General features: G+C 33.8%; 1 protein-coding gene and 1 pseudogene across 1 annotated transcript; both read right to left on the reverse strand.

The window, feature by feature from the left end:
- Positions 1-3,195: 3,195 nt before the first annotated feature.
- On the reverse strand, positions 3,196-7,963 carry LOC110664093 (BURP domain-containing protein 14-like). The gene is made up of 6 exons (XM_058146227.1): positions 7,666-7,963; positions 7,498-7,578; positions 6,867-7,231; positions 5,523-5,664; positions 4,418-4,528; positions 3,196-4,072 (listed from the first exon to the last, which is right to left on the reverse strand). Exons 1-6 carry the CDS (start codon positions 7,961-7,963, stop codon positions 3,309-3,311), a joined length of 1,761 nt encoding a protein of 586 aa, XP_058002210.1. The 3' UTR covers positions 3,196-3,308.
- Positions 7,964-8,466: 503 nt separating this feature from the next.
- Positions 8,467-19,066, reverse strand: part of LOC131179396 (BURP domain protein RD22-like) — a 35,989-nt pseudogene continuing 25,389 nt past the window's right edge.

The following is a 19,066-nucleotide window of genomic DNA, read 5'->3' on the forward strand; positions in this document are numbered from 1 at the left end:
TTGAATTTAAACCTAAAGTTTTCATTGCTTTTATTAGTTAATTTCCAAATTTAGTTAATTTCATCTTTAGTTCATTTTTGATTTCTTAAATTTAATCCCATTCGATTGTCTAGATATTAGTAAAATTAACACAAATTTCAGTAATTAAAGACAATCTCATAGGAACAATATTTTACTCACTTGTTATTGCTTATACGAATCCGTGCACTTGCCGACATGTATCACTAACTTGCACAATTTTCTAACCTAAGATACAAAAATTCAACTTAGAAGATCCAATTAAAACATAAGCCTTTTTCCTCATGTCTGGTAGATAGCTCGTTATGCTATGCAGGTAGCTCGTTATATTAGATAGATATCTCTAAAAATTTGTTAGAATTATGACTCAAAATCTTAGTTGGATTTGGAGAGATATTTTCCTAATTTAAATGAGAGAAATATTCCTCAATAGGATAGAGAAATATTTAGAATAGAACTCTTATTTTAGTATTATTTTTAAATTGAGTGGGACTCCTAATCAGATTAGAATTAAGAGAATTCACACTATAAATAGGAGAATGGTGGAAAATGTTATTTGACTTTTAGCTCATGGAGTGAAGTTGTCACCCATAGTAGAGAAGGGCCTTGCCTATTACTGTGAATTTGGCTCTGCTCATTGATGAGGGACTTGTGTCCGTTGCAATAGAGAGAGGCTTCGGCTTAAGGTAGAGAAAGGACATAGAATTCAAGAGGAAGGGATTCTTATCCATTGGTGAGAGGGCTCTTACCCATACAGTTAAAGACACCGTTTGTGGTGTAATGTTGTAGTAGTAAATATATTGAATTATATTTATAGGAGATTAAGATGGACTAACTAATGTATTTACTACGGGTAGTTTGATGTAGTATGAGTTTTCTTGGGTATAATTGGGTTTATGGGTAGTATAGTTTGAGCTTGTAATTGATGATTATTATTTTATTATAGTAGAAGATGGCATGCCCATGGATGTAGCTCTATGTTGAGAGGGTGAACCACATAAATATTGATATTTTATATGTTTGTTTTATTTCTTTATAGTTTACACACTTTTGCGGTGCATAACAAATTGGTATCAGAGCATGGGGACGATCTTAGTGCATTTGATTGAAGGTGGAGCTACTGCGACATGTAGAAAGTTGAACATACAATAATAGTGAATGTGGAGAGTTGAAATTAAGGTGAAGTCCTTGATGCGAAATCATGATGGTTGAGGATGTGAAAATTTTTTGAAGAAAGAAGCAAGTTACACCCAAGATGAAGATTGAAGATTTGTAGGGTTCAAGTTCAAGCATAGAAATGTGATGATTGAAGACACCTAAGAATTTGAGGTATATAATGGTTTATGGATTTTGAGTCAAGGTGGAGATTGTTAGAATTATGACTCAAAATCCTAGTGGAATTTGGAGAGACATTTTCCTAATTTGCATGAGAGAAATATTCCTCAACAAAATAGAGGAATATTTAGAGTATAACTCTTATTTTAGTGTTATTTCTAAATTGAGCGGGACTTCTAATCAGATTAGAATTGAGAAAATTAACACTGTAAATAGGAGAATCGTAGAAAAGATTATTTAGCTTTTAGCTCATAGAGTGAGGATGTCGCCCATTGTAGAGAAAGGTTTTACTACTTGTTGTGGATTTGGCTCTGCCCATTGATAAGTGGCTTTTGCCCATTGCAATGGAGAGGCTCTTCGGCTTAAGATGGAGAAAGGACATAGAATTCAAGATGAAGGGATTCTTATCCATTGGTAGGAGAGCCCTGGCTCATATAGTTGAAAACACCATTTGTGGTGTAATGTTGTAGTAATAAATATATTGAGTTATGTTTATAAGAGACTGAAATGGACTAACTAATATATTTACTATGAACAGTTTAATATAGTATGGGTTCTCTTGAGTGTAATTGAGTATAATATAATTTGAGCTTGTAATTTATGATTATTATTTGATTATAGTGGAAGATAGTATATACATGGATGTAACCTTGTGTTGAGAAAGTAAACCAGGTAAATATTAGCATTTTGTATATTTCTTTTATTTTTTTGCAGTTTCATGATGCATAACAAAATTAATATTTAAATCAGGAAAAAAAAGCAGTAAAATTGCAAATGCGTAGAAAATTTAAATTTTTTCTCTATTCTAGACAAAAAGGGAAAAAAATCCAATATGTAAATGCCAAATATCCACTCTTGATGAAGTTCAACATTGATCAACATTCAAAATCTATTTTTTTTTCCATTAAAACCGCATTTAATATGGGATATAATATATTTCATGTAATTTAATCAAATATATAATATAATATAATTATTATTTTATCTTTATATTTAATAATAATAATAATAATAATAATAATAATAATAATTTTTTATTATTTTTTTCAATATTTTATTTATTTTTGATGGTAATATCGTGAGAGTACTCACAGTGAAAGTACCAACAGCACTTAAGAATGTCAATAGATTGGGCATTTTCGGATATGAACCGATCTTAATACACCATTATTTTGGTTATTTTGGTTAGTATATTATTAAGTTTGGAACTAGTTTGTTTTTAATATTTAATACTAACAAGTTTGAATTTTATATATTGAGTGTTAATATTCTGAACTCTAAATATAAAAATATATATTTTATATTTTTATTTATAGATTTTGAAATATTATATTTTAAAAAATATATAATTTAAATATTTTAAAGAATTATTAAAATTTTACAATATAAATATTACAAATATTATATAAATTACAAATTAAATATATAAAACTAAATAGAATTGGATATATTTAAGTAACATTTGGAGTTATGATAATTAGGTTTGGGTAGGATATAGATAGTTTAGAAAGAATTTTAATCTAGTTTAAAATGAGCTTGAATATTTAAGTAATTAATCAAGTTTAGATTTATGCTAGTAGGGTGATCTGTAAGTACCTTATCCATTATCATCATTAAGGATGGTAATTGGTAGTAGATAGTACTTTTGTGGTGACAACTAGTAGTTAATACGGTGGTGTTGATGACAATAATAACTGGGTATTGGTGAAGGAGTGATACTGCTTGTGGTCGGTAATTGTAATAAAATTATGGCAATAAAAAAATAAATGAAAATAAGTAATACAATTACGTACATTTTTTATATAAAAAATAATTACATTAATTAAAGTGTAATTGGTTGCATAATATAATTACCAATCCATTACATTAAATTATTATTATATAACTAAACAAAATAAGGGAAGATAGATATGCATTCCATTATTATAATTTTGATACATCTTACTAAACATAATCTAGTTGGGTACCCAAACAATGGTATCACTATTAACGAAGTGACAAATTGGAGGTCCTCCAGGCTTAACCTTTAGGATCTGGAAGGCAATATGCTTGGGGTTCCAAGCCGATGTATCTGCGTGGCAAACTGCAATGGCTTTAGCTTTGGAGCCATCAACGCCTTCCAATGGAATCGTATAAGCCTTCATGGCATTGATTGTATGACAGTAAAATACAGCATATGCGTTGTGGCACACTATTTGATTATCTCCAATCATTTTGATTCCCTTTAACATTGTATACTCCTGTTCTTTATTCTTCTTTTCTGCCTCATTCGCAAGCGCCTGAACTTTCTTCCCAAACTTTGTAATGACAAAATCAACTAGTGATTCTAAAGATGTAGCACAATATTTATTTTCTCCCCTAATATTTGGTGCCTCACAGTCTTCAATTGTTCGTTTTGCAGTTTGAGCTTCCTTTGACGAAGGTTCTATGGAAAAATATTTGAGAATTTGTGGTAACATATTGCTTGAAAATGATATGGTCTCAGCAATTTTTCTTGGCAAGAAATTGGAGGTTTTGTTTGATTTAGTAAAATTAAGGGTCATGTTTTTGTGAGGAAGGAGATCATCATATAAGAAGAATATAGTGGGTGTACTTGGTATGAAACTAGTTTTTCTCAATTCATTCCAATATGCAACGTTATACTCAACTCCGTTTTGTCCATAGCCTCCCCTGGAGTTGATAGAGTCGTCCTCTGCAAATGAAATAGTGATTTCGTTTCCTGCATGCAATATATAATTGCAAATCAAGAAAAAGATAACGCTTGACATGAATCAATGTGTACGATTTTCACTAAGTGTTTAAAATATATAATAGCATTCAAGAAGGGTTGGGGTTGGGGGGGCGGGGGGCGGCGGGCTGTGGTGGGGGAGGGTGAGGTGGGTGGGGTTGAGGGGGGTGGGTGTGTGGTGGTGTGGGGGTGGGTGGTGGGGAAAGGAGGGGTTGGTGGCGTGGATGGCAATTTAATATTTTACTGAAGCAAGATAAATAAATAAATAAAGCAACTTGTAATGGATTGTTTTTCACTAATACGACGATTGAAAAAGAAAGAGAAAATGAAACTAACCAGGCTGTAAAAGATCTTGTAGAGCTTTGGGCATGGATGTGTTTGGTAGCATGGACTTCCAATACACCTCTGCAGGTAAAGAAGCATTGCTTTGCTTCCTCTTAAAGCAAGCTGCCAAACTTATATTAATTAGTTTCTGATCTTATTTGCATCTACTAACACATATATAACAAGCAGATTTTTTTTTTGACAATTAAGCATATATAGAATAAAATTTAGTGCTCACACAGAATAAAGCAAAGATGGAAAGAAGATGAAACTCCATAGGAACTCCAAAAGATTTCTATTGAAAATTTGGAACAAGCTACCTAGTGAGAATGGGATGTGCAATAAGTGTGAGAATATTAACTTACGCACAACCCAGAAACCAAGTTAGCTAGAATGACAAGGACAAGACTTAGAATTTGATGGTGATACTTGCAAATTGGCTTTAATTTTATTTGTCGGTTCTGTGGTCATAGTCTTCCACGAAGAAACACGTGCGTTTACCCAAGACGAAAAGGGGAATGGATAGTCCTCCACTGAAAAAGACTCTAGCTATCTATCCTTGGACAGACTTAAAATTTTTCTCGACTAAATTAGGATGTACCGTTTGAAGAAGTTTGTTGCATTACTGAACAAAGAGATATACAGCAGTATATATACATGTGTACACAACAAGGATAAACCCAACATAGATAATATTAATCTGAACATTAGTTACAACAAGATCAAGCTTATCACACCCCCTCAATTCAAACCAGGAGCTGATCGGATTGTTAGTCAATCTCAAAGCTGTTGATGTCTCTATCGTGAAAGAGCTTTAGTTAAGAGATCTACAATTTGATCCTTCGAAGAAATATACTTGATCTGAAGTTCCTTTTTGGCTACAATATCGTGAACAAAATGAAAATCAACTTCGACGTGGCACCCACATTGTCACACCACAAGTTCGGATAGGCAGAAGACCCGTAGCCAATATCTCGAAGAAGAGATTGGAGCCAGATGACATCTGTTGTGGCAGAGCCAACGGCTCGATATTTAGCTTTGGTAGAACTCTTTGCAACGGTTGGTTGTTTCCTCGTTCACCACGATACAAGATTGTCACCTAACTACACAGTAAAACCAGTGATTGACTTGCAGTCATCGGGATTGGTTTCCCAATCTGCATCAGCATAGGCATTGATATGGTTTGTTTTAGGTCGAGAAATGAGAAGACCGTAAGTTTGTGCAGCCCGAAGATACCGCAGAAGGCGTTTCACAGCCACCTAATGTTTTAGGATAAATTTCAATAATTATCCCTAAACTTATATAATTGTAACACTATAATTTTTCAATTTTAAAATGTAACATAAAACCCTTTAAATTTTTCAATTTTACACAATAAAATCTCTCTGACTTTTAATTACTGATTTTCCAGTTAGAAATTAATATGAATAGCTCTTGCATGGTACTTAGTCAACATTTCTCTCTCTTCTCTTATACAAAGTGTAAAATTATTCTCTCTATGCATAAAAAATTATTTTGTCTACAGTGATATGAATGATTTAATTTACACATGGCTTGAGAGAGAAAAAAAAAATACTGACTAAGCTCTACGCTGGAACTATCCAGGTCAGTGGCTAACTGAAAAACGAGAAATTGGAGGTTAGAGGGATTTTACTGTACAAAATTTGAAAGTTAATGGGGTTTTATGTTATATTTTTAAGAGGGACTGTAATGTTATAACTAGATAAATTCAAGGACAACTGTTAAAATTTATCCCAATGTTTCATGGTTGGTTTGTGCATGAACTGAGATACGTGATGGACTACATAGGAGACGTCTGGCCATGTCAATGAGAGATATTGAAGGCCACCTACTACGCAATGGTATAAAGTAGGATCTGGAGCTAGTGCACTGTCCCGAAGTGTTAGTTTCACTCTGATGAATGTTGGTGTTGAAATCTCATTACATTTTGACATATTAGCTTTGATTAGCAAATCTCCTATGTACTTACTTTAAGTGAGAAGCATTCTAGTGGGCAAATGTTGGACTTTGACACTGAGAAAATAGTCAAGTCTAGCCAAATCCTTGACCATAAAACATTATTGGAGAGAGTGAATCTGTTAAACTTTGAGTAGAGATGAACTAAGAAAATAGAGAAATAACAAGCTAAAGGAAAAAGAAAAAATTTTCAATAGCAGAACTTCTCTCATTCTTTAGTGAGAGCTGAAATTTCATTCATAATATAGGCATACGAGAGTTGTTTACATTGATTACAAAAAGCTAACTTCCCCAGCAACTAAAGTAAGCAAAGCATGGCTGGAAGTATGGTAAAAAGTTACCTAATACAACTGCAAAATTACATCAGCAAAAAAAAAAAAAAAAAACATTTTCAGTACAGACTCTAGCTTAGAATTAAGCAACTAAGCATCTAGGAAAAATCACATTTTAGTCAACACTCCTCCTTAAGATTTTTTCTTGATACTCCAAGCTTTTTCCTCAGCTCTTCAAACTTGTTCTTTGTCAAAGCTTTAGTAAGTATATCAACAAGTTGTTCTTCAGACTTATAATGCAACAACTTAATCTCTGAATTCTTTTTAGCTTCCCTTAGAAAATGAAACTTCACCTTGATGTGCTTAGTTTTTCCATGATGAATAGGATTATTTGCAATGGCAATTGCAGATTTGTTATCACACCAGATAACCATAGGTTCACATTGCTCCATTCCCAAATCTTTCAATAGCTTCCTAAGCCAAATTGATTGGTTTGCAGCAGCAGCTAAAATATATTCAGCTTCTATAGCAGATTGAGCCACCACTTCCTGTTTCTTAGAATTCCAAGAGAAAGGACCTAAACCCCCCCAAAAAAAAAAAAAAAGCCTGATGTGCTCTTTAAATCATCTACACACCCAGCCCAATCACTATCCACATAGCTTTCAAGTTTCACAGGTCTTCCTTTTAGAAACCATATACCATAATCAATAGTACCTTTTAAGTATCTCAACACTCTCTTAGTAGCAGCTAAATGCACTTGACTTAGTGAATGCATAAATCTAGATAATAAGCTAGTTGACTACATTAAATCAGTCCTTGATGTAGTCAAGTATAGTAGACTACCAACTAAACTTCTATACATTGAAGCATTTGCTTTCTCAATTGCATCTTCCTTGCTAAGTTTTTCGTTCACAATTAGAGGAACTGCCATAGATTTGCATTTATCCGTATTGAACCTTTTCAACATTTCAAGAGCATATTTTCTTTAAGATATAAAGATTCCTTCAATACTTTGCTCAATTTCTATACCAAGAAAGTAGCTCATACTCCCTAAATCAGACATCCCAAACTCAGTTTGCATTTTCAGTTTAAAATCATTCAATAACTGAAAATTTCCACCAGTCACTAATATATCATTAACATATAGTAACACTATCAGCTGAAATTTATCTCCATCACCACTCACATGCAAGGTTAGTTCATTCTCACTCCTCCTAAATCCATTTTGGATCAGATTTGAGTCAATCCTTGCATACCAAGCTCTAGAAGCTTGTTTCAGGCCATAAAGAGCTTTTTTCAGCTTATACATTTTGTCATTTTGACCCTGCACCTCAAATCCTTCAGGTTGCTACACATAAATTTCTTTAGTCAATAAACCATTCAAAAATGCAGATTTGACATCCATAGAACATTTGCCATTGTTTTTGAGCTGCTAAAGACAATAATAATTTAATAGTATCATGCCTAGTAATTGGAGCAAATGTATCTCCATAATCCACCCCTAGCTATTAAGCATATCCTTTAATAACAAGTCTAGTTGTATATCTGAAAATAGAACCACCAGGATTTACTATAGTTTTGTAAACCCATTTTACACCAATTACATTTTTACCTTTATGATGGTGATGATGATAGTAACTAGTAGTTGATGGCAACAGCGGCAATGACAATAGTTGCTAATGGTGGTTTCCAAGTAGTGATAGCGGTGGTTACTACTTATTGTTGGCAATTGCAATAAAATTATGGCAATGAAAAAATAAATCAAAATAAGTAATACAATTGCTCAGATTTTTGTATATAAAAATAATTACATTAATTAAAGTGTAATTGGTTGCATTATATAATTACCAATCCATTACGTTAAATTATTATTATATAACTAAACAAAATAATGGAAGATAGATATGCATTCCATTATGATAATTTTGATTACATCTTACTAAACATAATCTAGTTGGGTACCCACAATGATATCGCTATTAAGTAAGTGACAAATTAGAGGTCCTCTAGGCTTAACCTTCGGGATCTGGAAGGCAATATGCTTGGAGTTCCAAACTGATGTATCTGTGTGGCAAACTGCAATGGCTTTAGCTTTGGAGCCATCAACGCCTTCCAGTGGAATCGTATAAGCCTTTGTGGCATTGATTGTATGACAGTAAAATACAGCATATGCATATCTCAGCTTGTGGCACACTGTTTGATTATCTCTAATCATTTGGATTCCTTTTAAAATAGTATACTGCTGTTCTTTATTCTCCTTTTCTGCCTCATTTGCAAACATTTAAACTTTCTTCCTAAACTTTGTAATGACAAAATCAACCAGTGATTCTGAAGTGTTGTGCACCGCAAAAGCATGTAAACTGCAAAGAAACAAAGCAAACACACAAAACACCAATATTTACGTGGTTCACCCTCTACACATAGGGCTACATCCATGGGCATGACATCTTCCACTATCAATAATAATAAATCATTAATTACAAGCTTAAAACTATACTACCCATAAACCTAATTACACCCAAGAGAACCCATATAACATCAAACTGCTCATAGTAAATATATTAGTTAATCCCTCTCAATCTTCTCTAGACATAACTCAATATATTTACTATTACAACACTACACCACAAAGGGTGCCTTCAACTATATGGGCAAGAGCCCTTTCACCAATGGACAATAATCCCTTCCTCTTGAATTCTATGTCCTTACTCCACCTTAGGCCAAAACCTCTCTGCACTGCAATGGGCAAAAGCCCCTCATCAATGAGCAGACCCAAATCTGTAGCAATTGGCAAGGCCCCTCTCTACAATGGGGGTGACAACCTCACAAAGTCAAATAACACTTTTCAACATTCTCCTATTTATAGTGTTAATTCCCTCAATCCTAATCTGATTAGGAGTCCCACTCAATTTAGGAATAACACTAAAATAAGAGTTATACTTTATATAGGAAATATTCCTTTATCCTATTAAGGAATATTTCTCCCACTAAAATTAGGAAAATGTCTCTCCAAATTCCACTAGGATTTTGAGTCATAATTCTAATAATCTCCACCTTGACTCAAAATCCATAAATCATTACATACCTCAAATTCGTAGGTGCCTTCAATCATCACATCTCTATGCCTGAGCTTGAAGCCTTCAAATCATTAATCTCTCCAATCTTTATCTTGGGTGTAACTTGCTTCTTTCTTCAAAAAATTTTCATGTTATCTTCTTGATTTTGCATTAAGAGCTCCACCTCAATTTCAAGTTTCCACCACAACCATTATTGCATGTGCAAATTTCTACATGTCGCAGCAGCTCCACTTTCAACCAAACTCACCCAAATCATTCCATGCTTTAATACCAATTTGTTGTGCACCGTGGAAGCATGTAAACTGCAAAGAAATAAAGCAAACACACAAAACACTAATATTTACGTGGTTCACCCTCTCCACATAGGGCTACATCCACGGGCATGCCATCTTCCACTATTAATAATAATAAATCATTAATTACAAGCTCAAAACTATACTACCCATAAACCCAATTATACCCAAGAGAACCCATATAATATCAAACAGCTCATAGTAAATATAGTAGTTAGTCCCTCTCAGTCTCCTCTAGACATAACCCAATATATTTACTATTATAACACTACACCACAAAGGGTGCCTTCAACTATATGGGCAAAAGCCCTCTCACCAATGGACAAGAATCCCTTCTTCTTGAATTCTATGTCCTTACTCCACCTTAGGCCAAAACCTCTCTGCATTGTAATGGGCAAAAGCCCCTCATCAATGGGCAGAGCCAAATCCGCAACAATTGGCAAGGCCCCTCTCTACAATGGGGGCGACAGCCTCACTCCATGAGCTGAAAGCCAAATAACCCTTTTCAACATTCTCCTATTTATAGTGTTAATTCCCTCAATCCTAATCTGATTAGGAGTCTCACTCAATTTAGGAATAACACTAAAATAAGAAATATTTCTCAATACTTTATATAGGAAATATTCCTCTATCCTATTAAGGAATATTTCTCCCACTCAAATTAGGAAAATGTCTCTCCAAATCCCATTAGGATTTTGAGTCATAATTCTAACAATCTCCACCTCCAAGTCAAATGAAATTAGTCTTCACAATTTCTACAAAAGTCAATATTCTCTTGGGCATTTCCTTGCACTCTTGATTATTGATGTTGCTTCTTACTTCCACTTGCATTCTTCCAATCAATGTGCTTCCATCCAATCAATGTGCTTCCTTCCAATTTGTAGAGATTCTTTATACTAATCTTCTCACCCTTCATGATCACAAGAGCACCTCGGCTAACTCTCATGACTCTACTGTGAATCAAATACCCATAACCCAAAGAATCTAATTTACCTAAGGAAATTAAGTTCCTTTCAAATTTAGGAACATATCTCACTTCATCGAACACTTTTACTTGATCACCATGCAACTTGATCTTCACTCTTCCAATACCTTCAACTTCTATCTTGTTCCCATTGGCTAGCTTCACTTTTTCTCCTTTCTTTTCTTCAATCACATCAAACCAATCCTCCTGTGAGCAAATATGGAATGGGCAAGCAGAATCCATTAACCACTCATTGTGTAATGGATCTTTTGCCTTTTCCCTATCATCGTCCACATTCAAACATTCACTATCAATACCATTATCCATTGCAATTGCAGCAGTTTCTTTTTCTTTTTCGCGACTCCTTTTGAATTGTTTAAACTCTACAAAATCTTCCTTCATCTTCATACAATGGTATTGAATATGGCCCTTCTCATGATAATAGTAGCATTCTCTATCTTCATGGTCTACTCGTGGTCTCGAACTCGATCTACTATTCATTCTCCAATTGTTTTCACATGAATTGCTTCTACCACGACTAGAACCAATGACAAAAGCTCCAACTTCATTGCTATTACCTATCTTCTTAAACTTTTCATCATTTAAGATAACTGCAGTAACCTCCTCCACCTTCAAAGTCTCCTTCCCAACTGTTAAAGCTGTTACCAAGCTTTTATAAGAGTGTGAGAGAGAGGTTAAAAGCAAGAGGGCTTTATCTTCTTCATCAACCTTCACACCAACACTAGCCAATTGGGTAATTAATTTATTAAAAATATTAAAATGATCCCTCACATCAGTACCTTCATCCATGCTGAGTTGGTACAACTCCTTCTTCAAGTACAAACGATTTGTGAGTGATTTTGACATGTACAGGCTCTCTAATTTCTTCCACAAAACAACAGGCGAGGTCTCCTCTAATACATTATACTTCACATTTGGGCCTAACGTCAATCTAATTGTACTCACAGCCCTTTGTTGAAGCTCCTCCCAATCATTATCTTTAATGGTCACTGGTTTCTTCTCGTTCAATGCTTTAATTAATCCTTGTTGTATAAGGACATCTTTCACGGTGCTTTGTGATTGCATCAAATTGTATAGACATTTAAGGTTAACATTCATTGCATTTTATTAGCATTTAGTCTCATTTTATGTTTATTTTTATGTGTTTTCATTATTATTTTAGAAAACATGTTAATCCAACTTAATTCATTGATTTTTATATTTTATCAGGTGATTTTATGTGGTTCTAGAATTAAAGACGACTTTGGAAGAGATGTAGAGGTCAAAACGTGAAGAATACAAGTCCAGAGCAGTACATGGGTCGTGTAACTTGCCCCGTGTAACTTCCTGGACCCCGTGCAACCTTCTGGACAAAGAAAACTTGAAAAACAAAAGTGACAGAAAGTTACACGGGGCGTGTATCACTACATGGTCCGTGTAAAGTCCCCTGACAGCAATTTTGATATGACTTTTTTTGCTTCCAACTCGACCCGGATGGACTGCTAATGCTTCTAGAACTTTGAAATTAGGGTTGTTACACCAGATATAAATATAACTAGTCAAGAATTGAGGGGGGCAGAGAATTTACATCCAAGAATAGAATTTACATTCAAGGGAGTCGATTTACATTCAAGGATGCACATTAACTTCAAGGGAGGCAAAGGAGAAAACAAGATTTGCAAGATTTCTCTAAGGGATTTTCAGCTGAAGTTCCAAAAGTCCAAGGCTGCAACTCTCTTTCTGGGTTCTTTCACTCTATTTTCTTCTCATGTTTCTTTTTATCTTTTTATAAACTTGATTGTAAAACTCACCGAGGGTGAGTAGGTCCTTTATTCTAGGGTTAGGGTGTAGCATTCAATTTTCATTATGGATCTAGTTTGATTTTATTTAATACATTGTGTATTTTATTCTTTGATTCAATCTCTTGTGATCTTAATGCATGCTATGTGTTGGTACCCACTTAGTATTGATTACAAATATTAATTGAAGGACTGAAATGTGAAGATTAATATTAGAAAATTAGGATTTTGAACCTAGGAAATCTGACCAAGAGATAGGCTGATGACCTTTGTGGAGTTCCAAAATTAATCAAAGATCTTAAAGGGTTTTAATTAATTTAATCACCATAAAAGTAAGGTTTATGTTAATTAAAATACACCTTGAGTGCCTTGAGAGAGGACTTAAGATAACTTAGGATTAATTTCCATCAAAGTAATAATCTCCCATTTATTAAATGAATCAGATTGATTCTATAATTGATTCAAGTGTGAACCCCTAGCTCTAGAATACCTTTGTCCATTAGTGTTTTATTTTATTTAATTATTTAGATTTTATTTCTTTCAATTTAGATATAATTATTATTTCTCTACAATTCAATCGTTTAGATAATTAAAATCACTATAGTTTGGTACTCAACATGGTCCTCGTGGGAATGATACTCTACTCATCACTTTATTACTTGTTAGCAATCCGTTCACTTGTGGTGGTTGAAAAACTAGCAAACAAGTTTTTGGCGCCATTGCCGGGGATCGGTGCTTGATATCAAATGATTAGTGATTGATTACTCTATACATTCTTATTTCTTTTATAGTTTATTTCTTGTCTAATTTTATTTTTTCTTATTTTTCTTGTGAGGTACATTGAGATGTTTCATTAACAAGTTTTCACAAGTTTTATTCAACAACACAATGAACCATTTTATAATGCTTGGGGGAGTTTTAATGAATTGGTAGAGCAATTTGCCAATCATAGTCTTTCAAATTATGAACTCACTCTCAGTTTCTATAATGGTCTGGATGAAGTGACAAAGTATTGGATAAATTATAGAGCTTGGGCTACCGGTGATCACATTCTTCAAAGAAACCGTGAGGATGCCATTCACTTGTTGAATGACATAGCAGATTTTTATTACCATTGGCATTGGCATCCTTCACTGCAGGGTTGGAGTTATCAATATCCCCCACACATTCATCAACCTAATATTTCACACCAACCATTCGAGCTGTAATTAGATGAGAGAGTGGGACTTGAAGAGATGATAACTCCATTGGAAATTTTAAACAAACTAATGGTGAATAATGAGCTATCACTTTATGAGGACGAATTAAACGAACAAAGTTGGGAGAATGAAGAAGTTTCATGGGAATTTGAACCTGTAGAAGAATTAAACCTCATGAACAAAATTCCTATGAAGATGACTTACCACTAGAGTTTCCACAGGAACAGGAGTTCCTTAAAGAACAAGTATAACCTAGAGCTAAAGGAAACAACACCTTTACAGTTGGGGGTTCATTCGAAGAGTGTTTCCATGAAGACAAATTAGAGATGAATGTGGTAGATGAGGAAATTAATGAGACTATCAATTTAAGTTCATTAATGATGCTTACACATACACCACCAGAAGACCCTTTTCTATCGTGGATACCTCCTACATCATCACATGTCCTCCATGAGCTAAAGTAGCCCTATTCCCAAGCAGATCACTCTAAGCCATGTGTTGTTCGTCCTATATGCAATCTTGTTTCAGATCTTGCCAATCTTGAGGGTATCATAAATCAAGACCCATATGTGGTGTTACATGACAACTACTATGAGAGAAAATCGCTTTTTGATCAGCAATTCTGAAAGGGGTCAAGCTAATGACCTTAAATTAGCGCTTCTTGGGAGGCAACCCAAGTTTTAAATTTAATCTTTGTATTTATCTATTTCTTTTATTTTATCACCCTCCCAAACTTGATTTTGATATTTGTTCACTTTGTAAGTTCAAGAAGCGCTTAAAAAGAGCAATGGCGATCAAACTCACAAATCTTCAAGGGAAGGCATGCGTCAAGGAGGAGTATTTTATATCCATTAGCTTTTCCTTATCATTACATTTATGATGTTGCTCTTGAGCTGATTATGATATCTTAATGACATTGAGAACAATGTCAAATTTGAGTTTGGGGGTGCAGCATTTCATGCATTACATTCATGTATTATATTTCATTCTGCATCACCTTATTATGTCTATATTATATTTGTATATGAAAAATCCATAAATTTTTTGCAAATTTTGAACTTTTTGAAAAGGCTTTTAACTTAGAATTATAACTAAAACCTTGATGAGCTAATGATCGGACTCTCTAGGAAAGAGGAATGAATGTAACTGGATGAGCAAAAAGGCTTCAATATGTTGTTTGTGAAAAACCAAATCACCTAAGTGGAGTTAAACTAGTTAAACCCTTTCATAACCATTAATCTGTCACATTAAACTTGCAAAATTGGGAGAAAATTTTTGAGATACAAGCAAACCTAAAAATGCCTCATCAACTCTAGAACATGTCTCTTGGACCTATCGAGGCAAAATCCTAGCATATGCTTGATGAAGAGATGATTAAGGCATTCTTTGATATAATCTCACTAAGCCTTAGCCACCCCTAATTAAAATATATATGTCCCTTTGCAGCCAACTTGAAGCCTATACTTATCCCTTAGAATTTATTGCTTACCCATATTATTTACCTAGCCCCTAGCCTAAACACCTACCCTACCCTTTTGAGGAAGCTAAATGCATAAGTAAAAAGTATATTAAGTACAAAAAAAAAAAAATGAAGAGAGGATGTGGAACTCAAGAAAGAGTGCAAGTGTGCAATTGAAATAAAAGAAAATTTTGCCTTTCTAACCTAGCAAAAGCAATGAGTTTGGGGAAAGGACAAAAGGGACATAAATAAATAAAAAAAAAAGGAAAGAAGAAGAAAATAAAAAGAAGAAGAAAAAGTCCCAAGATAAGTATCATGGAAGCATGCTTGGCACTATAAAAAATAAAAAGCCTCTCCTCTCCATACAAAATCAATAGAATAAACTTAGTATACTTGGTATTTTATACATACATGCTATCCTCATATTTATATTCCCTAAAAAACCTTTCATTGGCAACCAAGTCATTATCCCTTTAGCCCCATTACAACCCTTTTAAAGACCTTTTGATCTTTTGAAAAGTGTATGCTACATTAGTGGAGATAGGGAATTGAGATATGCCTATGGAGTTGGAATTAAATCAAACTCACCACAATCATCCTCAATAGAGGCATCTTATGGAAGTAAGTGTTTCTTAAGTCTATCCTAATAAAACAAGTTATTTGTGACTTATTAATAGCCTTGTATAGAGGAATAATTAGTTGAAACAACATGAAGGGGGTAAGGTTCTAGCGGGCAACTGTTGAGGTCCCTATGCCTTGAAAGTGAGAATTGGTATGAAGGTTGAAGAGTGTCTAATTATGTGCAAGTTAAATTTTTTGTTTTTTTCTAAGTACCCCCAATGAGTTTTTATAAAGTTTTATTTTGCTTGAGGACAAGCAAAGATTTGAGTTTGGGGGTATTTGATTACATCAAATTATATAGACATTTAAGGTTAACATTCATTGCATTTTATTAGCATTTAGTCTCATTTTATGTTTATTTTTATGTGTTTCCATTATTATTTTAGAAAACATGTTAATCCAACTCAATTCATTGATTTTTATATTTTATCAAATGTTTTTATGTGGTTCTAGAATCGAAGACGAGTTTGGAAGAGATTTAGAGGTCAAAACGTCTAGAAAAAGTACACGGGCCGTGTAACTTGCCCCATGTAACTTCCTGGACCCCGTGCAACCTTCTGGATAAAGAAAACTTGAAAAACAAAAGTAGCAGAAAGTTACACAGGGTGTGTATCACTACATGGCCTGTGTAAAGTTCCCTGACAGGAATTCTCATACGACTTTTCTTGCTTCCAACTCGACCCGGATGGACTCCTAATGCTTCTAGGACTCTGAAATTATAGTTTTTACACCAGATATAAATATAACAAGTCAGGAATTGAGGAGGGGGGGGGGGGGGGGCGAGAATTTACATCCAAGTGAAGGAGCAGAAGCATGGTGATTATTTCATTAGAGCATTGAATTTCAAAAATTTTTCTTCTAGGGTTATATGCATCATACCACATCTCTTATATGCCTAATTAATTTCAATGCTCAATTGCATATTAAAACACTTTTAATATGTATTAGGATCTATGTTTTCCATTCAAGATTATGAATTAACAAATTAATTTATTTAAACCCTAGTTTAAAAGAGGAGTTAGGGCACTAACCTCTTTGATGCACTATGGATGTGATTGTTACCTTTAGGAAGCACTTAGGATCCCAAGTGTTGTCCCTCTAGCTTGTCCACACCAAGATCACCAATAGATAGCCCCCAAATCAGCTTTTCAAGCCTTGCCAACCAATTATAATTTGGGTTCTTACCTTTACAGAGGTTGTATATGTGTATAGGACACTAGAAATAATTTCTAGCAATTTTAATTCAAAGGATTTTGGGCAATTTTCTTTGAATTGATGAGACAAGATGAAGAGAAGAGAGGGAGAGAGGTGTGCCACCACACATGAGAGAAAAGAAGAGTTGGCTGATTATTTTTTATAACATCTTTTTATATAATTAGGTCAAGTAATCACTTAAACCCTATGCCACATGTCACCACCACATTGCATCTTATTTTTAATTGACTTAATCACATTAAGCCAAGTGTCAAAGGTAGACTTAATCTTGACTTTGATCATCTTACATGATAGGAAGACAAATGGCAAGCTTATATGATGCCATGTGTCACCATCTCATGGTGCCACATGTCACTATGTGAAATGACCAAATTACCCTTATGTTGTAATTTTGAGTTCTTAACCCAAAATCATTATTTCTCCTCTTCAAATCAATTTATATCAAATATAAATTAATTAATTAATCTCTATTAATTAATTTCTCAAAATTAAATTCATATTTAAACACTTAAAATATAAATTTAACTTGTACTATACATCCAATAACCTAGATTTAGTTTCAAGTCATGCTAGGGACTTTGCAATCTTATTGCAAACCAAACCTATTTAATTAATTAATTAAACTCTTTAATCAATCAATTAAATCACATTTTGCTTGGTGATTTTCTTGTGTATGTGTGTGACTTACTAGGCTTATCACTAATTGGCAATGAGATATGATATTAACTCTTAATATCATCAGAACTCTTTCTTACCATAAATGATTTCTCTAAATCATTTTAGGTATCTCATAGACCATGGTTGACACCAAGCATAGCGTGCCATGGCCACCCAATCAGTAACAAGGAATACCTTAAATGAACCTTTAATCATATATTACCATGTGCTAGAATCTCTCTGTTACTAAATCCCAATTCGAGCTGGAGTCATGGTTTATGTTAAACCCCATTTGCTATGAATATTATGTTCTCTTTTAATTCCAGTTCTTGATTAATTAGATTTTTTTGTCAAAAACTCTTTTCTGACTAAATCTGTCTATCCTGGCCAGGAACTTGAAACATCAAGAACAATTAAATGAACATAGGATTTTATTCCTATTTACTTAGGGTAACAAATTCCATCTTGATCAACACCTATCTCCATATATAACTAGTAGGAGACAACACATGCCTATATACCCATACACAGTAAAGTATGAAAGCAGTATCAAACTCAAACCACCTATATACAAGATAACTATGTTATCTCAGGTCTAAAGATTATATGCACTGATATGATATATGACAATGCATTGACAAGAGTAAACTCCATGTGCTTGTCATATGTGTCACTGGTTCGGCCTACTTATCATGTATAAGTGCCTATCATGTTTATTATATGGCATGAGACTCACCATTCCATCTTATTTATATCTCATATAAATAACTTGGGAACAAACATGAATACAATCTTTCTGAATAAGTCATGTCCTATGTGAAGTATCCTTGATTGTGAACCAATTTATGATACTTTATGCTAGAAATACTGTCACTCATATTCTTAACAATTTAAGAATAGAATTTCTAACAAAATATCAATGGACCTTTTCTATTACACATAAATACATTATATAAATGAAAAAGTGAAATTGCCTTTTATTAATAAAATATGTAAAAGATATATACTAAATGATATGCTCTAGGGCATACTACTAACAATCTCCCACTAGCACTAGAGCCATTCATTACAATATCTTAGACCCATCTTCTCAAGATGTCGATCTAATTGAGCTTATGACATAGGCTT

The sequence above is a fragment of the Hevea brasiliensis genome, chromosome 4, assembly GCF_030052815.1.
Source record: "Hevea brasiliensis isolate MT/VB/25A 57/8 chromosome 4, ASM3005281v1, whole genome shotgun sequence".
Classification (NCBI taxonomy): domain Eukaryota; kingdom Viridiplantae; phylum Streptophyta; class Magnoliopsida; order Malpighiales; family Euphorbiaceae; genus Hevea; species Hevea brasiliensis.